Genomic DNA, 19,267 nt, shown 5'->3' on the forward strand with positions numbered 1-19,267 from the left:
ATCAGCCCACGGGTCCTAAAATCCTGTTCTTCCGCTCTTTCACTCCCTCTCTCTGTTCTCTTCACCCTCTCTTTTGCTCAAGGTCATCTTCCATCTGCTTGGAAATCTGCCAACATCACCGCTTTGCACAAAAAAGGTGCAAAAACAGATCCCAGCAACTACAGACCAATCAGCCTTCTCCCAATTATCAGCAAAGTCATGGAATCCATCATTGCTTCAGATATGAAATCTTTCCTCTTCTCCAATTGCTTGATCTCTGATCATCAATTTGGTTTCAGACCAGGACACTCTACTCTGGACATGCTGCTTCTGCTTTGTCAACAATGGATGGAGGTCCTCAATGCCAGACAGGAAATTAGAGCAGTCTCCCTTGACATATCACGTGCCTTCGATACGGTCTGGCACCCCGCTCTGCTCACCAAACTCTCCTCTTTTGGTATCCATGGAAATCTCCACGCATGGCTGGCGGACTTCCTCTCTAGTCGTAGTCAGCGTGTGGCCCTGAATGGGTTTCTCTCATCTCCTCTTCCTGTTCAGGCTGGAGTTCCACAAGGCAGTGTTCTAGGCCCTGTGCTTTTTCTGGTCTTCATCAATGATCTCTCTGACTCTCTTGAAAATCCTCTGTATCTCTTTGCTGATGACTCTACTCTCTGTCGCTCCATTCTTCATCCCTCAGATCGGCAGTCTGCTGCCTCCTCACTCTCTGCAGACCTGGACAAAATCACAGACTGGGCAAACAAGTGGAACATGTCTTTCAATCCTGACAAATCTCACACTCTTATGATGTCTCTCCGAAAAGACCGACTGGACAACCCTCCCATCCACTTTCTGAATAATCCTCTCCAAGAAGTTCTGTCACTCAAGCTTTTGGGTCTCTCTATCTGCCATGATCTTTCCTGGGAAAACCACATTTCAAATGTGGCCTCCAAAGCCAGTCGCCGACTGGGCATCCTCCGTCGTGCGAAGTCCTTGCTTGGCACACCTGAGCTCCTCACCACATACAAGGCTTTCATCTGCAGCTCAATGGAATACTGCTCTCCCCTCTGGGCTGGTGCTCCTGCCTCACACCTAGCTCGTCTTCACGCTGTTGAAACCAAAGCATTCAGAATCATTGGAATCTCCCGCGATGAAGCTAACTCCAAGGGCCTCTCACTCACTCACCGCAGGCAGGTTGGTGGTCTTTCCATCTTCTACCGGCTCCTCTCTGGCCTTGCCCCCCCCCCCAGCTCTCTCTGGGCTCTGTCCCGCAAATATTCCTACAGGTCGCACAAGATCTGCCTGCAACCCTCTTATGGTCAAACTGCCAAAATCAAGACTCGCTGCTCACCTTCACTCCTTCATTCCTCTTTTCTCCCGCCTCTGGAACAAACTCCCTCACTCTCTTCAATCCCACTCCACCCTCCAGGTCTTTAAAACAGCTGTTCACCACCATCTCTTATCTTCCCCCATCCAAAACCTTGATCTTTTCTACCCACGCTAATTTCACCCCAATTCCACTTTTTTGAAATACCAACTTCTGTCCTGGAAGTCATTGGTGTCCTTGTGTTTTATACTTCTCCCTCCACCCCCCCCCCCCCCTTCCCATGCCTCCTCCCCCCAAGCCCTCTCCCTTCCACACATCTCCCTGCTCTCAAATGTTGTGTTTGTGTGCTTCACCTTCTCTCCCCATCTTGTTTTCCGCTCCCGCTTTTTGTGTGTTTTGTTTGTCTGGTTGATTTGTTTGTGAAGTAAATGTTAGCTCTTTCACGAGCCTCGATTCAGTATACAAAAAAAAAAAACAAAAAAAAAAAACAAAAAAAAACAAAAAAAAAAAACAAAAAAAAAACACCATTACTTAGGCAGTTAAGACCGAAAAATAGGGCGTATCGGTCATTTTTTCAGGAAAGCACCAAATTTGGCACAGATGTAGTATGGACCTATACAATTGTTTTCCTGAGGGGCGCCCAAAAATTCAGAACCCCTGGTGGCCGCCATATTGAATTTCAACATGACCGCCCTCTTTGACCTATTTCCCTCAATAACTTCTATACTATGAGCGATAACACCACAGTTCCAGTGTCTTACCCCATGTTTTCATGGTCTGAATCCAAAGGATCAATTGCATAAAGATTGGCATCCATCATCTTTAATTTCAAGATGGCCGCCATGGTGTTTCCATTTTCCTTGAATCTCTCATAGTATTTTAGGTAAAATTTCAATTCCAAGTGATACACATTGTTTTATTGGTCTCTGATAACAATGGAATGGTATTAATTAATCAAAGTTACATGCAGTTGCAGTTTTAACTTAAAATATTGTGAGCACTTGAAAGGTGGAGGCTCTCGCACAGACGTGTAGTACTACAAGCACTGTCCATCGCAGTCACACAGTGATGTGCAGGGCAGATTTGCCCTGGAGCATTTACAGTTGCCTTTACAGGCCGACTTACAATGGCAGCTTGTAAGCTCTGAACATGCCTCCTGTATCAGTGGTATTGTGGTCCAAATTGGTGTCCAAGAAGTCCCTGTTTTCATCCAGCCCCAATCAGCTGGTGATGGAAGTTCTGGGTAGGACACAAGAGCCTGACTCCATACGTGTCCAGCCTGAAAACATGCACGTTTTAGGTGTTGTTCGAAGGCGTCTGCTGTTGGGGGAATGTGATCAATTGCTCTTGCCTTCTTCGTGAACAAGTGTCGGCGCATGTCATTCACTGTCTTTATCTCGGTAGTCCGGTCATAGAGGATGGCAACATATCTTTCTATGCTCTGTAGTTCCATAGTAATAGCGTCCACAGATGGCCTATAAGCGAGAGCATGAAAGGTCTGCGTGATGCTGGGGTATGCCTCCCAAGCCTTCCAGGCTGTCTTTTTCCCAATTTGGGCAAAAAATGACACTGTGTCGCAGCCAGTGAAGGCATGAAATAATGGCAAAGACTCGGACTTCCTGCGGCCAAGGCCGGTGGCAATTTTATGGATGGCAAGGTAGCGGTAGCTTTTACCAGTGCCAATGGCAATCCAGAGTTCCTCCACACCGTGTGACCGACTGGTAGGTAAAGTAGTGTGCTATTGCCAAGACCACAATATCAGAATCTACAGTTCGAATCAATACCCGTTTTCTCCCCTTTTTCATGGCATCCAGGACATTTTTTTGGATTTTTTGAATTTTCTGAATTTTTGGGCGCCCCTCAGGAAAGCAATTGTATAGGTCCATACTACATCTGTGCCAAATTTAGTGCTTTCCTGAAAAAATGAACGATGCTTCCTCTTAACTGCCTAACTACATCTGTTTCACAGGCAGGTTGTTTAATGGATGTGTGTGCCGTCTCTCGGATGCACGTTAAACAAGCGAGATCCGGCTGCCGACATTCGTTGGTGGACGTTAAAGATCACAATCACATGGTGTCCTTCGCGAAGAGGAGGCGAGCTATCGCCGACAGCATGGCCAAACTTCTGCACTAGCTCGTTGAACGTCAGGCCTGGCCAGCCTTTTGGGGATTTGACCACTGGTGCATGTCCTCGGGGGTGTGGACTTTGGATCACAGGGGTCAAAACAGAAGATTTTTTTCATTCAAAATTTGATATTGGCTCGATTCTGGTGGAACCTTTTGTCATCTTTCAACTTTGCTTTAGGTGGGAAGCATGTGGATTTGCGATGGCATGCCATCGACTCCGCTATAGTTTTTTTTCTTGGAATGTTTTTGTGAAATAATTTGTGCAAAACAAAACAGAATTGAAAGCAAACCCTGAAAAGTGGGTTTATTGGCCTGTCCGATTTCTGGTTCTGGTGGTGTTGAATAGAATTGGGTGCCCTTATTACGCAAAGGCCGTTCATGTGAAACTTCCGAACAACCTGGTCAATTTATTTATCGTGCTGAAACTGCTGTTCACAGAGCAACTACACTGTGATAGAAAGCAGTATAATCTCGTGTGAAAAATAATGCTGGCCCACTTGTCATATGTTTTAATGGTTTACTGTTTTTTTTGGCCTAATTGGAAATGGATTTCATATGAATCATAAAACTCCATCCATATTGACTGAAGACACTCAGATTAACCTTGCAATTGCAGCGTGTGCTTCTGATGTGCCTGTTTGTCCTTTTATGCTAGACCATGTCCCTTCGCCCACGTGTGGTGGATTTCAATGAGACGTGGGGAAAGTTGCTCACGACCATTCGCGGCGTCATTACCCTGGGCCACATCGAGAGGGTCACGTGGAATGATCGCTTTTCGTATCCTCATCTATAGGAATGTGTCAATGCTGGATTATTTTTATGCGATTGTTTTGTTGGTTTTGTTTGTTTGTCAGTTCAATTACTTAATCTTCAATTACCCACTTTGCATCATTCTCTCCAAAATTTGCACCATTCATTTTTAATGTCATTCTGATTCACTCCAAAATTATATATTTTTATTTGTCTTTTTTGATTACTAGGAGTGCAGCTGCGCAGCTGATGCAGGACTCATTGTCGGTTAGGACATTGGGCATTCAAAATGAGTAATTTGTTCAAGCTGCCGGTGATAACTCACTTACTCTTTTGGAAAGACACCATGTGATCTTTGACGTCCACTAACTAGTGCCCAGCAGATGGGATACCCAGTTTAATGCCTATCAGAAGGATGGCTCAAACACTGACGAATCTCCCTGCATGCAATGCACCAGGATGGTAGTTTATACCTTAGTCAGGATTCAAATCCATGCTAGACAGCTTGGAGACGAGTGTGCATACCTCTAGTCCAGGGGTCGGCAACCTTTTTGTGCAGAAAAGCCAAACAAAATTCTAACTTTGAACAGTTGGTGCGATCGTATAATAGTGCCAATCATATAATTTAAACACACAATTAACATAGGTTACTTCATTGTGGAAGTGCAATTATGAAATAGTAAAAATTAAAGGTTTATATTGTACAGCCTTGTACAAGAGGGTCCAATTGGCGTTTTCTGTTCAGGCGAAGCTTAAGCAATCCTCAACTCTTTATTAAAGATTTTGAATTGCAGAAAACTTTCAGTAAAAACTACGATGAAACTATTAAATTCCTTACACAAATGGACTCAATGAAAGATCTTCACCAATCAAAATTCAATCAAACTACAAGTACAGACTCAGGATTGCAAGCATCGATAAGATCTGTCTCTGTGCCACGGGCCTGTTCGTGCAGGGCAGGCAGAGATATGACTCTGGGACAGGCCTGGGACAATAAACAACAACAACAAGCATTCTGAGTATTGTGCTGCAATACATGTCCCCTACCGGCAGTCTGTCGTCCGGAAAACTGTTGGGGAAATTACCAAAGTTCAAAGTGCCATAACTTTGTCAAAATGATCGAAACGTCGTGAAGTTCGAACTTGATCTGTAACTTATCATGAGGAAACCATGTACCAAGTTTGAAAGCATTAGCATTAAGAGTTTAGAAAAAAAGTCCGGAAAACTGTTCTTTGCGTGACGGACGGACAGACGGAGGGACGGAGTGCAAACCTATAGTCCCCTCCGGTGTACACCGGTAGGGGACTAATAAGATGAGTGGGTAGGACTAAATGAATGTGGATCTAAATGAAATTAATATACACCACAAAATTACAATCCATGGTCATTTGTAAATATGTTTTTATAAACAAACATCATAATACTTTGAATTAAGTGTTAGGCCTGTTTATTTGATCTTTAATTGCGCATTTGCACCGATAAACTTTGAGGCTCTGTGATCCACTTTGGGATCGTAGAAGAGCCAGCCATAGGCTCTGTGTTCTGTGATCCACTTTGGGATCTGTGATCCACTTTGAAGCTCTGTGATCCACTTTGGGATCGCAGAAGAGCCAGCCATAGGTTGCTGACCCCTGCTCTAGGCTATCCTACCATTCCAAAGTGGGATAGGTACGGCAACTCTGCCTTTCTCTTTATTTGTGGTTACAACAAAGCATACAGTCACGTGAAAAAGTAAGTACACCCCATGTAAAGTTTTGACTTTTTCAACATATTTCAACATACAGCTATTCAATCTTCATTTCAACAATATTGATAGATAAAGGTGATATAATATAACAAATATCATGAAACATTTACATTTTGTAGTCCATTGTATAATTTGAATAAACATCAATGCAAATTTCGCATGTGGAAAAAGTAAGTACACCCCTACATTTTTCACTACTTCAAATACCTAAAATTAGAATCAGGTGCACCAGCTCAGGTGCAAATGATTAGAACATCGTTAGAGAAGATCTTGGAGGAACCTGTCTTATTTAAACCTCAGACATTTAGTTTGGTTTGCTCTTTGTTGTTGAAGTGTGCGGCCTCACCATGCCGAGATCAAAAGAGCTCTCTGAGGCCTTCAGAAAGAAGGTTATAGATGCCTACGATTCTGGGAAGGGATTTAAAAAGATCTCCAAACAAATTGAAATCAATCATTCGACTGTCCGGAAGATCATCGACAAGTGGAGAAGATTCCAAAGAACTGCCAACTTGTTCAGGCCAGGCGGCCCCAGCAAGTTCAGCCTGAGAGCAGACCGCAAGATGCTGAAATAAGTCTCTAAGAACCCCAGAATGTCATCACGGGACCTACAGGTAGCTCTTGCCACTGTTGATGTCAAAGTGCACGAGTCTACCATTAGAAAGAGGCTGCACAAATTTGATCTACATTGGAGTTGTGCCAGGAGGAAACCTTTGCTGTCTAGAAAGAACATCAGGGCAAGACTAAAGTTTGCCAAAAAACACCGAGGCAAAGACCAGCACTTCTGGAACAATGTGCTCTGGACAGATGAGTCAAAGGTAGAGCTATTTGGCCACAGTACCAGAAGACATGTTTGGCGAAAACCAAAGACAGCATTTGACCACAGGAACCTGATACCAACTGTAAAGTATGGTGGTGGAAATATTATGGTTTGGGGCAGCTTTGCTGCATCAGGGCCTGGGCAGCTCACCATCATAGAATCCACTATGAATTCTTCATTGTACAAGAGGGTGCTTGAGGATAATGTGAGGCCATCTGTCGGAAAGGTGGACCTGGCAACATGACAATGACCCTAAACATACCAGTAAATCCACCAAGGAATGGCTGAAAAGAAAGAAATGGAGGGTTCTGGAATGGCCAAGTCAAAGCCCGGATCTAAATCCCATCGAGATGTTGTGGGGGGATTTGAAACGAGCTGTGCATGCAAGAAACCCCTCAAACATTGCACAGCTGAAAGAATTCTGCATGGAGGAGTGGGCAAAAATTTCTCCCAGTCGATGTCAGAGACTGGTGGACAGTTATAAGAAACGCCTACTTGAGGTTGTTTCTGCCAAAGGGGGCAATACCACCTATTAGAGCCAAGGGTGTACTTACTTTTTCCACAAGCGAAATTTGTATTTATGTTTTTTAAAATTATACAATGGACTACAAAATGTAAATGTTTCATGATATTTGTTGTATTATATCACCTTTATCTATCAATATTGTTGAAATGAAGATCAAATAGCTGTATGTTGAAATATGTTGAAAAAGTCAAAACTTTACATGGGGTGTACTTACTTTTTCACACGGCTGTATGTACTATTTCAACTGTTCATTTAGAATACTCATGAATACAAGTTTGATCTGAACGGCAAATTCAAGTGTTCATTGAGGAATCGTGTATGGGTCGAGTGATGTTTACGCAATTTCACATCCTTCTTTGATTGTCATTTTGCTGAACTTTATAGCTTTTTTAGTTCTACTCCTTTTCTAGATTTTCCATTAATTCCATGAGCCTATCCATGGTGTATGTTTTTGATAAAAATCCGATGTGTTTTTATATTTTACTGTTTCTGTCTCCGCATGGCACTTAATTATATGCCCTTGACTGCTGTATGGCCAGCGATGTATATGCCTTGTGCGTCGCGTACCCTGAACCCCTGGGAGATCGACTATACTCTGAAACCAAAGCTTTTCTGGAAGAGCACGTACATATTCTCTACAAGGTACTTTGCACTTCTTCCTATATTATTGTGAGAACTTGCCATGTGATGAGCGGTCATTATCTTGTCATTTAAAGGAACCGGAATATGATGTGTGTCACTAAGATCCGTCTGATAACATCACAGCAACAACACCACAATGGTTCATCGGTCGATCTTAAACTTGATTTTATCTCTTTGATAACTGTCACTTCAATGCATTATGTTATCGACCTTATTGGACATGATAAAGTCGAGCATACAATGAGAGCCATTGTGTGAATAATTGGTTGGGAAACCGACAGGCTCGTAAGGCCTGAAGTGTTATAAAAGAGTCTTGCCTGCAATACTGCATCATCAGTGGTATGAAAATAGAGCTTGGTTGGGAATATAGGAAGGTGTTAGTTGCTGGTGCTTTGGAATCTGTTGTCGTTTGAACCAGCCACTTTTGTTGCTCCAGTTGCTTGGATTTTTGCATGGATTTGCACGGTTTCGGTAGTGTTTATTGGGGCTAAAGTATGATTTCACCGAGATCCATAGGTTGGGGTCATAGGTTGGCCCAGTGGGTGGGATTTTATCATATCTGTCATGTTTGGCATATTTTACAAACGCACACACTGTTGCTTTACTGCAGAGAGTCCTTGAGTCAGAGGAAAGGATGCTTCTGGAATACCATGCCTACTGGGAGGAGTACTCGAAAGGTTCAGATTACCTGGATTGCCTGTACAGGTATGGTGTTCCAAGGCCGCACTCTGATTATTTGGTGTGCAATGCAGTTTGATGGTTGTACATTGTAAGCTCTGAGCTGGCATTTCTCTTGTAATGAATCATGCTAATTATTGGTAATTGTTTGAAGAATTGTGGTTCAGTCAATCATTTTATAGCAACAAATTACTTGTGGATGTTGTTGATTTAAAAAAAGACTCTTGCCGTATTTTCATGCAAATAATCTGCCCCCTAGTATACCCTGCACTTGGGGTAAAAAGTGGTCTAGGAAAATTTCGGGCACGTATGACCCCATGCACAATGCACATGGGTACATCCTACAAGCCAGGGATGTGTTCATTTAGTTTGTTGTAGAGTGCTCACCAAGTAGCTTAAGCACTTGATTAAGCACTCCATTACAAACCGTGAAGGAACGACTGACTTGGCAAACACTAACTATGTTGAGGCTCTCCGCGGGAGGGGGAGGGTGGGTGAGAGGGTTGGGGGGGGGGAGGAGGGGGGCATTATGTTTTACCAATGAATTCGCCGGAGGCATGATGTTTTCGGGTTGTCCATGCGTCTGTCTGTTCGTCCGTGATAGGTTTCCGCGTTGCCACGATAATTTGAGAGCGGTTGAGGGGATCGAATACCCGGAAGTGAGAGGCTGTTACAATCTGGGTGTGAAAGGGGTCACCTGGAGTCCAATACAAAACAAGGGAGGCTCTGCATTTTTAAATGCTCTGTATTGTCTTTCTTTGGTTTGGAATGCAGGTATCTGAATACGCAGTTTATCAAGAAGAGCAAACTGAGTGAGGCAGATATCCAATATGGTTACGGTGTCGACAGCAGTGAGCAATTGATGGAGATTGGTGAGGTGGGTACACCTTCAAGGAACTAGGATACTATGCCGATGCAGCATTTGGTCTTGGATCTAAAAATGGTCGTGGTTAATGTTTGATGCAGTTACTTTTCTCCTAGATATTGACTCGTGCAGCTGTAAAATGGTTGTGAATCATCAAATTACTTTTTAAAGGTTCTTTTATTCACCTTTGTTTTTTCATTTATTATCTCCGCCTCATTGGTTGGCATCGAATGGCAGAATATTGACGCGAAGTATTGACATGGGCATTGAGGAAGTTAGAAGTGGAGGAATGGTTGATCAGAGTAGTGATGGCAATGTACAAAAGAGGGCGCACAGCTGTAAGGACGAAGGACGGGAACAGTGGTGAGTTTGAGGTGAAGGTGGGAGTGCATCAGGGGTCGGTACTAAGTCCACTGCTATTTGTAGCTGTGATGGAGGTGCTGGCTCAGAACGTAAAGGAGGGTTTACCGTGGGAGTTGTTGTATGCAGATGATCTGGTGTTGATTGCGGAAAGTATGGATGGACTGAAGGAAAAGATGAACAAGTGGAAGGAATGTATGGAGACAAAAGGTCTGAAGGTGAATATAGGAAAGACGTAGGTGATGGCAAGTGGTAAAGCATGTGGTGAGGTGGAAAGAACTGGGAAGTGGCCATGTGCTGTGTGCAGGAAGGGTGTCGGAGTGAACTCCATTCAATGTACAATGTGCGCTGAGTGGGTTCATCAAAAATGTAGTGGTCTGAGAGGGTCATTAACCAGTGTGGCAGCTACATTCAAATGTAAGGTGTGCACAGAGGGAGCTGCAGATGGAGGAAATGTTGAGTTGGATCTTGGAGATGGCGTGAAGCTGGAAGGTGTGAAAACATTTTACTACCTCGGAGACATGCTGAATGGAGAAGGTGGATCAGACTCGGCAACGGTTGCTAGAGTGAGATGTGCATGGAAGAAGTTTCGGGAACTGAGTAGCGTGCTGATGAGGAGGGGAGTGTCGTTGAAGCTGAAGGGAAAGGTGTATGCTGCATGTGTGAGAAGTGTTATGATTTATGGGAGCGAGACATGGGTCATGAATGCAGAGCAGCAACGAAGGCTGGAAAGGGTGGAAATGCGAATGGTTCGGTGGATGTGCGGAGTATCGTTGAGAGAGAGGAAGACAAATGATGAATTGCGAAAGATGATGGGAATAGAGCCTGTGATTGATGCTGTGAAGAGGAACAGGTTGAGATGGTTTGGTCATGTGTTGAGGAAGGATGAAAGTGACTGGTTGAGAAGAGTGATGGAAATGAATGTAGAAGGAATTAGAGGACGGGGAAGACCGAGAAAGACTTGGCTAAAGATGGTGGAAGAAGAAATGCGGGCAAGGGGGTTAACAAGGAGAGATGCAGAAAATAGGGCAAAATGGAGAAGATTGTCATGGGGAGCGCAAGGCTAACCCCCGCTCTAGCAGGGAAAATGGCCTTAAAATGCATGTTGTTTGTTGTTGTTATCTCCGCCACTGAAGGTGAAGATGCTTTCACCCCTGTCTTTTTGTCTGTAAGCCGAATATCTCAAAAAGTTACGGACTGATTCGGACGAAATTTGATGGAGAGGTTGGGTGTGTGCCAAAAACGAATTGATTAGATTTGGTGAAGATCAGGATCCGATCATTTTAAAGTGATTCTTCACCATTGAGAGATGAGGCCAAAAACGACATACAGTGAGTGCATTCAGAAAGTATTCAGACCCCTTCACTTTTTTCACATTTTGCTATGTTGCTGCCTTATGCTGAAATCGTTTAAATTCATTTTTTCCCTCATCAATCTTCACTCAACACCCCATAATAACAAAGAGAAAACAGGATTTTAGAAAGTTTTGCAAATTTATTAAAAAGAAAAAACTGAAATATCACATTGACATAAGTATCCATACCCTTTGCTATGACACTTGAAATTTAGCTCAGGTGCATTCCATTTCTCTTGATCATCTTTGAGATGTTTCTACACCTTGATTGGAGTCCACCTGTGGTAAATTCAATTGATTGCACATTATTTGGAAAGGCACACACCTGTCTATATAAGGTCTCACAGCTGACAATGCATATCAGAGCAAAAACCAAGCCATGAGGTCGAAGGAACTGCCTGCAGAGCTTAGAGACAGGATTGTGTTGAGGCACAGATCTGTGGAAGCCTACAAAAAAAATTCTGCTGCATCGAAGTTTCCCAAGGGCACAGAGGCCTCCATAATTCTTAAATGGAAGAAGTTTGGAACAATCAGGACTCTTCCTAGAGCTGGCCGCCCGGCCAAATTGAGCAATCGGGGGGAGAATGGCCTTGGTAAGAGAGGTGACCAAGAACCCGATGGTCACTCTGGCTGAGCTCCAGAGATCCTGTGTGGAGATGGGAGAAACTTCCAGAAGGACAACCATCACTGCAACACTCCACTGATCTGGGCTTTATGGCAGAGTGGCCAGACGGAAGCCTCTCCTCAGTGAAAGACACATGAAAGCCTGCTTGGAGTTTGCAAAAAATCACCTAAAGGACTCTCAGACTATGAGAAACAAGATTCTGTGGGCTGATGGAACCAAGATTGAACTGTTTGGCTTCCGTGCATCCACTGACCTTTCTCAAGAGTAAAGCACAACAACTCTATATCCTCTCTTATATAAGGGAAAAAGGGGGGTGGGGACACCGAACCACCAATCGATGCCATTCTGGAACAACTCGTGCCATTCAAATTTAAACCGTACATCAAAACCATTGCACCACTGAAACCACACCATGGGCTGTTACATCAAAACAACTGATAAATCACACGTTGAATCAAACAAAACGGAGCATAATTCAAATAAATCGATGAAAAATAAACAACATGAAAGAAGAAGAACCACCTTTAGAGGCCATTTTTCCCCGCAGAGCAGGGGTTGGCCTTTTTTGGGCACCGTGGCCCCTTTTTGAAGCAATGTTTTATGGCCGGATGCCCTTCCTGCCGCCAACCCTGTTGGTCGCCCCTTGCGACACACAGGGAATTACCAGTGAACTGGTACTCAATTTGCCGACCTCGGAAGGATGACAGGCTGAGTCAACCACCCTGGCGTTAATTCAGTGATCGACTGGGATTCGAACCCAGGATCCTAGGATCCCAAGCCGGCAGCCTAACCACTAAGCTAACACCAGGCTGTATTGGGAGGGAGAGGTGAAGAGTAATTGATTAATTAATTGCATAATTAAAATCAATAAACAATAATCATGAAATATATTTTTAATCAATAATTGCCTAATAGCACACCTAAACCACCACTGCTTCATCCGAAGCTGTAACTTTTGAAAATTAATTAAATAAATCATTAAGCGTAAAAGTTAAAGAATTAATTGATTAATCAATAAATAATGAATTAATTAATCAATAAATCAAAAATATCCTTTATAGCCACATCACTTGGTCACTGTGATGTCCAAATATCAGCTTCCTCGCTCAAAAGGTGCCTGAGATATTGCCCAGATGAGAAATAAAATAAATAAATGATTAATAATGAAAATAAATAAATAATAATAATAAATTAATTTTATAATTTATCAATTGGCTAATAGAATACCTAAACCACCACCGTTTCATCCGAATCTGTAACTTAAAAAAAACAAGCGTTACGCCTAGGTCTCCCGTCGGTGAAGTGATGTGAGTTGACAAAGTGGATGACGCAAGGCGGCCATCTTGGATTTTGACGTGGCGACTCAATATTCAATAGCGTTCTTCCTTCTGCGTAGATACACCCACACACCAGATTAGAAGTTGGTACTTCGCTTATTTTTCAAGATATTCCGCTCACAAGGTTCAGACGTTCAAAAATAAACAACATGATTGGTAATAATTTATATGCTTGGTGACGCAGTTTCTCGTGTACTGTATGTATATATATATATGATCAAGGCACCTCCTAGCTTTAATGGTGAGCACCAGCCACGAATTATGTCTCACACGGTAAATACCGCATAACCCGCAAGGAACCAACAGCCTGTCTGCCACACAGACCATCGTTCCCACCAGTGCAAACCAAAACCAGGGGGTGCGGTGCGATCGGCGGGGATAATAATCAACGAACATAACAGCGTGACGAGCGCTGTCCCGATCTCCTGTGGACCGAAGTCCTAGACCAAAGCGTCACCTCCGACCCAAAGGGTCTTCTGGAGGCTTCAGCCCGGCCACTCTGTCAACAGGTGACGCTTTGGTCTAGGACTTCGGTCCACAGGAGATCGGGACAGCGCTCGTCACGCTGTTATGTTCGTTGATTATATATATATATATATATATATATATATATATATATATATATATATATATATATATATATATATATATATATATATATATAATTAAAAAAAAAGCATGATATCTAAAAAAAGTTGTTGATGGATTGTGACGTCATTTAGTGGATGAGTTGGGTAGGTGACAAGATCAAGCTGATTAGATTTTGGTGTGTGACAAGGACGAATGATCCGGATTCAGATCCAGCCTAGCATTGGGATGGACAGTGGGCAATGAAAAATATAGGACGCAACAAACAAATCTGTGCTTGAATAAATTCGACCACCGTATGTATACATTAGAAATGCTGATGCTAAAACAGAACCTGTAATACTTTGGACACATCAAGCTTGCAGAAAATGTAAATCTGGAGAGGTTAACCATGCTGGGTATGGATGAGGAAAGAAGAGCAAGAAGCAGACCTTGCATGTTCTGGATGGATGGGGTAAAGGCTGCAGCCAAGCTGAGTCTGCTGGAGCTTCGGGAAACATAGGGATGCAGAATAGGGATGTTTGTAGAAATCTAATCATGAATGTCACCAAAAGTTGGCCATGACTTGACAGAACTATATAACCTAACACAACCCTCTAAATTGTAGGTTACTGTGTTTCATACCCTCTCTCTCTCTCACTCTCTCCCTCTCTATCCTCTTTCTTGGTCGTCAATTCCCTGCTTGTCGCTATGTGTGATCCCATTGTCAGTTCGCTGCATTAAGTGCTATGTGAAGCCAAAGACTCTTCGGAGCTGTCATATTCACAATCGCCATGCGTTCCCGATAAGTTTTCCCTTCAGTGTAAAATGACCAGGGACAGATAAAAGGATTTTGAACTGATAGGCATCATGGGCCTTGTGAAGATGGGTCTCAGCGATTGATGCAGCGGTATGTTGTCTATGCACCACCCAAATAACTATGTGACATTCTCTCAAGCAGCACTTCCACCTTGGAGGTTATGCAGGTCCTTGTTATTATTTTCGGCTATTTTCTCTTAAAATTGAGTTGGACAGGCGGCCAAGACTGGTTTCTGTGAAGACGGTGATAGCATGATTGTGGAGCAGAAAGCTTTAAATATTCTGCTATTTCAATGTGGGAATGCCCACTTGCTTTTAGGAATGGGAGGAGGGAGGGGGAGTTTGAGGGGTTGAGGGGGGGGATTGAAGGGTTTGAGGAGTTGTGGTGGGTCGTGGTTTGATAGCTTAAAGTGGGGAGGGGATTGATGCCTTCGGGTTGTACATATATGCCAAGAAAAAGATTTTTAAAAGTACAGTACATGCATACAGTGCCTTCAGGAAGTATTCACACTCCTTGACTTTTTCACATTTTGTTGTGTTACAGCCTGAATTTAAAATGGATTAAATCGAGTTTTTTTGTCACAGATCTGCACATAATATCCCATAATGTCGAAGTGGAATTTTTTGTTTTGAAATTTTTACAAAATAAACATGAAAAGCTGAAATGTCTTGAGTCGATAAGTATTGAACCCTTTTGTCTATGACACTGCAATTTGTGCTCAGGTGCATCCAATTTCATTTGATCATCCTTGAGATGTCTCGTCAACTTCATTGGAGTTCATGATTTAGAAAGAAACACACCTTTCTATATAAGGTCCCACAGTTGACAGTGCATGTCAGTTCAAGTTGCTGTTGTTGGATGCTATCTCCACTCGTGGGTGTGTTTCAGAAGATAGAATGTAGACTTACCAGGTTTCAAAATATTGCGTGCGTGTGTGTGTTTGTGTTTGTTTTGGCCTAATCATCCTACGGTTAATGTGCTCGTTCTTATAAAAGTTGTTCATTTATAAATCGTTCTTGTTTAAATCGGAGTGACCTTTTTTTCCTTGGCGACTTGCTGATTAAAGAGTCAGTATGAACTTTTTGCACTTGTTGATGATGCTTACATGTGTTCTTCTCACCAGTGTGGCCAATCGGCTGTTTCTTGAAACTTATGTTCTTCTTGATCCCTTGAGTGTTGTGCACGGTCTGTAGTGCAATGAATGCTTGGGATTTGCAAAGCTTTCTTCCATTACTTCCCATTTGTTTCCACCATGCCACACATTTATTTACCTGCAATTCTATTGTCACCATCTCTTCTTCTCCATTTGCCCTTTATCCTTTTTGCTGCTAATTACCTCCGCCATTGGAGATGGATGAAGGGTATGTTTTTTAAAAACGTCTCTCTGTTGGCGCCGCTTCCGGTCCGCTCGAGCAAGGAGGCTTGCTTCGATCTCTCCACAGCATCGAAGTCCTTTCCAAGGGTGTGGTGCTGACCGGGCTGCTGTGGTGCTGACCAGGCAAACGTGGTGTGGTGCTGACCGGGCAAACGTGGTGTGGTGCTGACCGGGCCGCCATGGTGTTGACCGGGCAAACGTGGTGTGGTGCTGACCGGGCAAACGTGGTGCTGACCGGGCAAACGTGGTGTGGTGCTGACTGGGCAAACGTGGCGTGGTGCTGACGGGGCCCCCGCAGCCGTGGTGCCCCCCCACCTCGCCCAGAATTTCCATGTTTTAAACGTTTCCCAGTGTGCACCCTGGATTAGAATAGGTACACCGTATCCCTGCGTGTCGTAAGAGACGACGAAGAGGGTTGGCGTCAGGAAGGGCATCCGGCCATAAAAAACATTGCCTCAAAAAGAGAACCATGACAATTACAACTACATATGGGCAGGGTACAGCCCGAAGTGGAGATCGGTTTCTGAAGTTTGGGACATGGAATGTAGGCACAATGACAGGGAGATCAGGAGAAGTGGTGGAAGTATTGGTCAGAAGAAGAGTGGACATATGTTGTGTGCAAGAGACGAGATGGAAGGGAAGTGGTGTGAGAATGGTGAAGGGTACGCAGGGACAGAAATACAAGTTTGTGTGGCAAGGGTGCCTGGAGGGCGTGAATGGTGTTGGTGTCCTGTTTTCTGAGGAGTTTGTAGACGGTGTGGTGAGTGTGACTAGAGTGAGTGATAGGTTGATGATGGTGAAAATGATGATTGGAAAGCTCTTGGTGAACGTCATCTCAGGATATGCTCCGCAGGTTGGTCGGAGCGTTGAAGAGAAGGACAAGTTCTGGTGTGCGATAGAGAAGCTGATGGAAAACGTGAAAGATGAGGAAGTTGTTGTGGTAGGAGAAGACCTAAATGGACATGTGGGAAGGAGTATGGATGGTTTTGAGGGAGTTCATGGGGGTTACGGATATGGTGTGAGAAATGGAGAAGGTGAAACGATTTTGGAGTTTGCTGATGGAGCTGATTTGTTGATTTGTAATACTCAGTTCCAGAAAGAGGATAATAAGCTTGTTACATACACGTCAGGTGGTTCGACGACAACCGTTGACTACCTGATGGTGCGTAGGCGAGATAGGGGGCACCTCCGGGACACAAAGGTGATCCCGGGGGAGGAGGCTGTTTTACAGCACCACTTGGTTGTCTACGACATAAGGGTGAAAGGTGCGAGGAGAGCTCGGTGGGTGAAGTACCAACCGAGAATGAAGGTGTGGAGGTTGAAAGAGGTGACAGTAAGGGAGGCATTAAAAGAGAGGCTGAGTAGGGCAGAGGATGATGTGGTTGAGCTTGAAAGTGGTTGGATGTCAATGAAAGCTAGTCTGTTGGGAGCCGTTGGGGAGGTATGTGGATGGACAAAAGGACCACCGAGGCACTCGGAAACATGGTGGTGGGATGATGAAGTTGGAAAGAGGATTGACGAGAAGAGGAAGAAGTTCAAGGAGTGGCAGAAGGCGGAGGGTACGGGAGCAGAAACAGCAGAGCATGAAAGTTATAAGGCAGCCAAGAAGGCTGCAAAGAAAGAGGTAGCAAAGGCGCAGGAGGCATGTAGGAAAATGTTCGGAGAACGCTTGGATTCGGAAGAGGGTCAGAGAGCAGGATTCAGGATTGCAAAGCAGATAGCGAAAGAGAGGTGTGATGTGATGGGGGTGCGTTGCTTGAAGGATGAAGTGGGACAAATCGTTGTGGACCCAGATGGAATTAAAGGAAGATGGAAAAGATACTACTGTGTTCAAAAAGTATCCGACCTTTATTTTTCGTGCGTAAAAAAAAAGAAGCTAGGGAGGCGTTGATTGGTGCACGTATGTAGGCGATCCTAATGCGCACGCGTGAATTTATTCCCACCTGCAGAAGCTGTCATTCGACGGCAGACCGCCGATGAGTGAGGACATGTAAGTGAGCGCCGTCGGATTTTCGTTTTTGACAAAATGACGGAAAAACTTGAACAACGCTACTGCATCAAATTTTGTGTAAAGCTTGGCGATTCCCAAGTGGAAACGATCCGCAAGATTCAACACTGTTCATTCCATTATGAAGGAGGATTTGGGCTTCAGGAGAATCTCAGCGAAGTTCGTACCAAAGCTGCTAACGATTGAGCAGAAGCAACTCCGTTTGGAGATCGCACAGGACATGCTGGAGACTGTGAACAGCGATCCCAGCTTCCTCAACACAGTGATCATTGGCGATGAGTCCTGGGTTTATGGGTACGACCCAGAAACCAAGTTGCAGTCATCACAATGGAAGCATCCAACATCCCCGAGGCCAAAAAAAGCAAGGCAGGTCCGCAGCAATGTCAAAGTCATGCTGACCGTCTTCTTCGACTCCAGAGAAGACATCATGCGGAATGCGACGGACCAGCTGCGCGCCATCCCAAAAGAGGCGTTCCAGCGCTGCTTCCGACAGTGGCAGAACCGTTGGGAGAAGTGTGTGGCAGCCCAAGGGGACTACTTTGAACGAGATTATTATAAAAAATTTTTTATCTGGATGCGAGTATCTTTTATGAACAAAGGTCGGATACTTTTTGAACACACTACGTATATGGAAATGCTGTTGAATACATAGAATGAATGGGATGGCAACATAGAGAGTAACCCAGTTTTAGGACCGGCAGAGAAGATAACTGAGAAGGAAGTTGAGGAAGCGATAAAAGCAATGAAGAGTAGAAAAGCGGGAGGGCCGACGGGAGTTGTGGGAGATATGTTGAAGGCAGCAGGAAGTTGGGGTGTGAAGAGAATGACAGAGATCTGTAATCTGGCGGTGAAAGAAGACCGCATTCCAGTGGATTGGGCACTGAGTACCCTCGTCCCTCTATACAAGGGGAAAGGTGACCCTCTAGAGTGTGGCTCGTACCGAGCGATAAAGTTATTGGAGCATGGAATGATGGTATTGGAAAGGGTGTTGGAGAGGAGGATTAGGAAGAAAGTGAAGATGAACGAAATGCAGTTTGGATTTATGCCAGGAAGAGGAACGACAGACGCGCTTTTTATTGTGAGGCAGTTGCAGGAGAAGTACATGGAGAAGAGGAAGAAGTTGTTTCTTGGGTTTGTTGATCTGGAGAAAGCATTCGATAGGGTTCCACACAAAGTATTGACATGGGCAATGAGGAAGTTAGGAGTGGAGGAATGGTTGATCAGAGTAGTGATGGTAATGTACAAAAGAGCGCGCGCAGCTGTGAGGACGAAGGACGGGAACAGTGATGAGTTTGAGGTGAAGGTGGGAGTGCATCAGGGGTCGGTACTAAGTCCACTGCTATTTGTAGCTGTGATGGAGGTGCTG

General features: G+C 44.1%; 1 protein-coding gene across 6 annotated transcripts in view; it reads left to right on the plus strand.

Annotated features, from left to right (window-relative positions):
- CUL2 (cullin 2) overlaps positions 1-19,267 on the plus strand; it is a 70,590-nt gene that overhangs the window by 4,909 nt on the left and 46,414 nt on the right. For 2 of the 6 annotated variants that reach the window (XM_078781993.1, XM_068122710.2), the window contains exons 2-5: positions 4,086-4,207; positions 7,810-7,912; positions 8,523-8,617; positions 9,365-9,467. In XM_078781993.1, the coding sequence (XP_078638119.1) occupies positions 4,089-4,207; positions 7,810-7,912; positions 8,523-8,617; positions 9,365-9,467 (420 nt within the window). In that variant the 5' untranslated portion in view covers positions 4,086-4,088. The remainder of the gene's footprint in view (positions 1-4,085; positions 4,208-7,809; positions 7,913-8,522; positions 8,618-9,364; positions 9,468-19,267) is intronic. The other 4 variants (XM_078781994.1, XM_078781997.1, XM_078781995.1 and 1 more) reach the window with 2 other exon arrangements.

This window comes from Myxine glutinosa, chromosome 7 (assembly GCF_964187855.1).
Source record: "Myxine glutinosa chromosome 7, kmMyxGlut1.1, whole genome shotgun sequence".
Lineage (NCBI taxonomy): Eukaryota > Metazoa > Chordata > Myxini > Myxiniformes > Myxinidae > Myxine > Myxine glutinosa.